Here is a 3,748-nt window from a genome sequence, read left to right as displayed (position 1 = left end):
TCCGCGCGCCGAGCGCGAACGCCAGGAGCCGGCCTGCGCGCACCTCCCACGCCGCCCGGCACTGGCGCCAACGGTCTCGGGGCGCAACCGGGGCCGAGCGCGCGCAGCACCTGGCCGCCCCCGCCCGCGGCGACCCCGCCCCAACCCCCGGGCCCGGGCAGGCCTGGCCACGCCCCGCAGGCCCAGAGCCTTCCGCCAGACCAGCCCGGCCCTGCACCATGCCCTGCCCCTGGGCGGGCCGCGCGGGAGTCACGGGGTCAGGGGGCGGGTCCGGTCCGAGGCGGAAGCGCTGGCGGAGGGCTCTGCTGCCGGCTCCCCGCGCTCGCCCCTCCTTGGCCGTGAACTGCCCTTCGTCCTGCCTCGCGGGCCCCCGCGGGTAGTGTCCTGGGACTTCTGCCCCTGACCACGGGCTTGGGCCCAGACTTTTAGGTGAAGAGGATCAGATCTCCGCTCGAGATTCTGAAGATGTCTTGGTCCTTGAAGGTCTCCAGGGGGTTGGATCTCAGGCTGTGGGCTCCTGGATTCTGTTGAGGTCAAGGGTCCCCGAGTGCCGAGTTAGCTGAGACTTCAGGATAAGGAGTTGCCTCGGTCGGGGAAATATTTTGGTCTGGGGTCTCCGGGGTAGAGCTTGCTGGACCCAGTTTGCACTCCCTCCCGAGGGTCTCTTGTTACAGGGCTGTCTGTGCCGTGTGCCATGGTGACTCTGTGGACCCTCATTCTGGCCTCGGCCGCGGGCCTGGCTGCTGCCAGCCCACCTAACATCGTGCTGATCTTTGCTGATGACCTGGGCTATGGGGACTTGGGCTCCTATGGGCACCCCAGTTCCACTACCCCCAATCTGGACCAGCTGGCTGCAGGGGGTCTGCGGTTCACGGACTTCTACGTGCCTGTGTCTCTGTGCACACCCTCCCGGTGAGCAAGGGCAGGGAGCCCTCACCCCCGTCGCCCACCCCTGCCCACCTGGTTCTTCCTAGATTCACTCCCCGTTACAGTGGGGAAGGCAGAGAGAGTCTGCCTCTCTCTAAGGAGTTCACCTTTCTCTGTCTTTGTCCTCTCTCCTCCTCCTCCTTGTGTCTCTCAGTCAGTTTTGCTCTGTCTCACACATTCTGTGTCTTCTCCTGTAGGGCTGCCCTCCTGACCGGCCGACTCCCAGTTCGGATGGGCCTGTACCCTGGAGTTCTGGAGCCTGGCTCCCGAGGGGGCCTGCCTTTGGAGGAGGTGACCCTGGCTGAGGTCCTGGCTGCCCGGGGCTACCTCACAGGGATGGTCGGCAAGTGGCACCTTGGGGTGGGGCCTGAGGGGGCCTTTCTGCCCCCCCACCAGGGCTTCCATCGATTCCTGGGCATCCCATACTCCCATGACCAGGTAGGAACCACTAGGGCCCTTCCCTTGACCCCACAGCCCCACCCCACAGCCCAGACCCCTGAAGGAGCTGCTCCCCCAGGGCCCTTGCCAGAACCTGACCTGCTTCCCGCCGGCTACCCCCTGCGATGGCAGCTGTGACCAGGGCCTGGTCCCTGTCCCGCTGTTGGCCAACCTTTCGGTGGAGGCACAGCCGCCTTGGTTGCCAGGACTGGAGGCCCACTACGTGGCCTTCGCCCGTGGCCTCATGGCCGACGCCCAGCGCCAGGGACGCCCGTTCCTTCTGTACTACGCCTCCCACGTGAGTGACCCTGGCCCCGCCCTGGGCTGCCTGGGACCCTACCCGATGCTAACTCTAGTCTCCATCCCCAGCACACCCACTACCCCCAGTTCAGCGGGCAGAGCTTTTCTGGGCACTCAGGCCGAGGGCCATTTGGGGACTCCCTGATGGAGCTGGATGCTGCTGTGGGGGCCCTGATGACGGCTGTGGGGGACCTGGGACTGCTCGGAGAAACGCTGGTCTTCTTCACTGCAGACAATGGGTACTCCAGAGGGGGCAGAGGAAGGCTGGCTGATCCCGCCCTGGGCCCCAGGGTCTTCCTATCCTGACTGCTAGCCAAGGACGTAGCGGGAGAAGGGGGTTTCAAGAGATGCTGGCCACGTTATGGTAATGCACGGATGCGTGCGTGTGGGAGGCTGGGGGCCACGAGTACATGGAGGTGCTGGTCCTGGTAGGACAGAGAGGAGACAGGCACATGCTGGCCATTTCTGGGCAAACTGTGCAACTTTGAAGCCTGAGGCTGGGGTCACCCTGGGCTGCTCACTTGCTGACAATCCCCTTGTGTGTCCCAGACCTGAGACCATGCGGATGTCCCATGGTGGCTGCTCTGGCCTCCTCCGATGCGGAAAGGGAACCACTTTCGAGGGGGGTGTCCGAGAGCCTGCCTTGGCATTCTGGCCAGGCCACATCGCTCCCGGTCAGTCTTCAGGCCTTCTCATCCAGGACTCCTGGCCCCACCTCCCCTTCCCTGATGGAAACCAGAGTGACTTTACAGCCCTCTACCCCCAGGAGTCACCCACGAGCTGGCCAGCTCCCTGGACTTACTGCCCACCCTGGCAGCCCTGGCTGGGGCCCCACTGCCCAACGTCACCTTGGATGGCGTTGACCTCAGCCCCCTGCTGCTGGGCACAGGCAAGGTAGGGCCAGCAACCACAAGACCCCAGTCCCCTACCCTGCCCCCTGCCCACTTACCCTTCCCAGGAGTGAGTATGGGCAGCACTGAAGTCCCTGGGGCCAGGATGGACCCTCTGTTGAGCAACATCCAAGTGCCGCCGCCCCTGGGGTTCCTGCAGGGAGGCGGGGCAGACAGCCACTGCACATCCAGAGCCCGCGCAGAGCTGGTGTCTTTGGGTATGGGCAGACCCCCATGTTTGCACCTAGAGCCCTCGGCAGACCGTCTTCTTCTACCCGGCCTACCCAGACGAGGTCCGCGGGGTCTTTGCTGTGCGGAGCGGGAAGTACAAGGCACACTTCTTCACCCAGGGTAACTTCCTCTCCCTGAGCCCTGCTGGTGGCCCTCCTCTCCCCGAGCCCTGTGCACAGACGAGCCTCCCTCCCCAGGCTCTGTCCACAGCGACACCACTGCGGACCCTGCCTGCCACGCTTCTAGCCCTCTGACTGCTCATGAGCCCCCACTGCTCTTTGACCTGTCTGAGGACCCTGGTGAGAACTACAACCTTCTCGGGGGTGTGGCTGAGGTTGCCCCAGAGACCCTGCAGGCACTGAAACAACTTCAGCTGCTCAAGGCCCAGTTTGATGCTGCTGTGACCTTCAGCCCCAGCCAGATAGCCCGGGGTGAGGACCCTGCCCTGCAGATCTGCTGTCAGCCCAGCTGCACCCCTAGGCCAACTTGCTGCCACTGCCCTGAGCCCCCACCCTGAGAGCCCTGGTAGAGGCCAGCCCAGGGCCCCTCACCCTGCCCAGGAATTGGTTCATTGGTGTGCTGTGGATGTGTGCAGGTGGTTTGTACCTGAGAGCTAATAACACCAGCTGACACTGGTCTGTGTGACAATTCATGTGATCCTTCATTCATGCTAGCCCTGAGCTAGGTGCGGCTCTGCCTGTTACATGCGGGGAACCTGAGGCATGGAGAGGTCATGCGACCTGTCTGGGGTCACCCAGCAGTGAGAGTTTGGGCTGGAATTCTAACCCCGTCCCCCTGCTGATTGTTCGTGTCAGTGCAGAAAAGTGTGGTGGCAAGTGTGGGTATGTCCATTCCTGGGAGCAGTGCTAGGTGCTTCTAGTACCAGGAACAGGGGTTGGGGGTGGTGAGGGCAAGGTGGACAGCAGACCCCAAAGACACAAAGTGCCCATAAGAACCAGGTT

General features: G+C 63.7%; 1 protein-coding gene across 5 annotated transcripts; it reads left to right on the top strand.

The window, feature by feature from the left end:
* The first annotated feature begins 251 nt into the window (after positions 1-251).
* ARSA (arylsulfatase A) lies at positions 252-3,434 on the top strand. 5 transcript variants are annotated; one of them, XM_045518364.2, is made up of 9 exons: positions 254-429; positions 675-912; positions 1,125-1,365; positions 1,445-1,663; positions 1,735-1,904; positions 2,215-2,339; positions 2,432-2,559; positions 2,804-2,906; positions 2,984-3,434. In XM_045518364.2, exons 2-9 carry the CDS (start codon positions 695-697, stop codon positions 3,301-3,303), a joined length of 1,524 nt encoding a protein of 507 aa, XP_045374320.2. In that variant the 5' UTR covers positions 254-429; positions 675-694; the 3' UTR covers positions 3,304-3,434. The 5 variants fall into 5 exon arrangements, with proteins under 5 accessions (XP_045374321.2, XP_045374320.2, XP_010955631.2 ...); XM_010957329.3 differs by having other exon boundaries at positions 254-483; XM_010957328.3 differs by having other exon boundaries at positions 261-376.
* Positions 3,435-3,748: the final 314 nt, after the last annotated feature.

Source organism: Camelus bactrianus, chromosome 12 (genome assembly GCF_048773025.1).
Source record: "Camelus bactrianus isolate YW-2024 breed Bactrian camel chromosome 12, ASM4877302v1, whole genome shotgun sequence".
Lineage (NCBI taxonomy): Eukaryota > Metazoa > Chordata > Mammalia > Artiodactyla > Camelidae > Camelus > Camelus bactrianus.
Note: the sequence above shows the minus strand (reverse complement) of the source record. Positions and strands in the feature narration are given on the sequence as shown.

Excerpts from the sequence above, each read along its gene's own strand:
- ARSA (XM_045518364.2), top strand. The coding sequence starts at position 695 with ATGGTGACTCTGTGGACCCTCATTCTGGCCTCGGCCGCGGGCCTGGCT. Across the intron at positions 1,366-1,444 it reads TCCCATACTCCCATGACCAG|GGCCCTTGCCAGAACCTGAC; the intron begins GTAGGAACCACT and ends CTGCTCCCCCAG. Across the intron at positions 2,560-2,803 it reads TGCTGCTGGGCACAGGCAAG|AGCCCTCGGCAGACCGTCTT; the intron begins GTAGGGCCAGCA and ends GTTTGCACCTAG.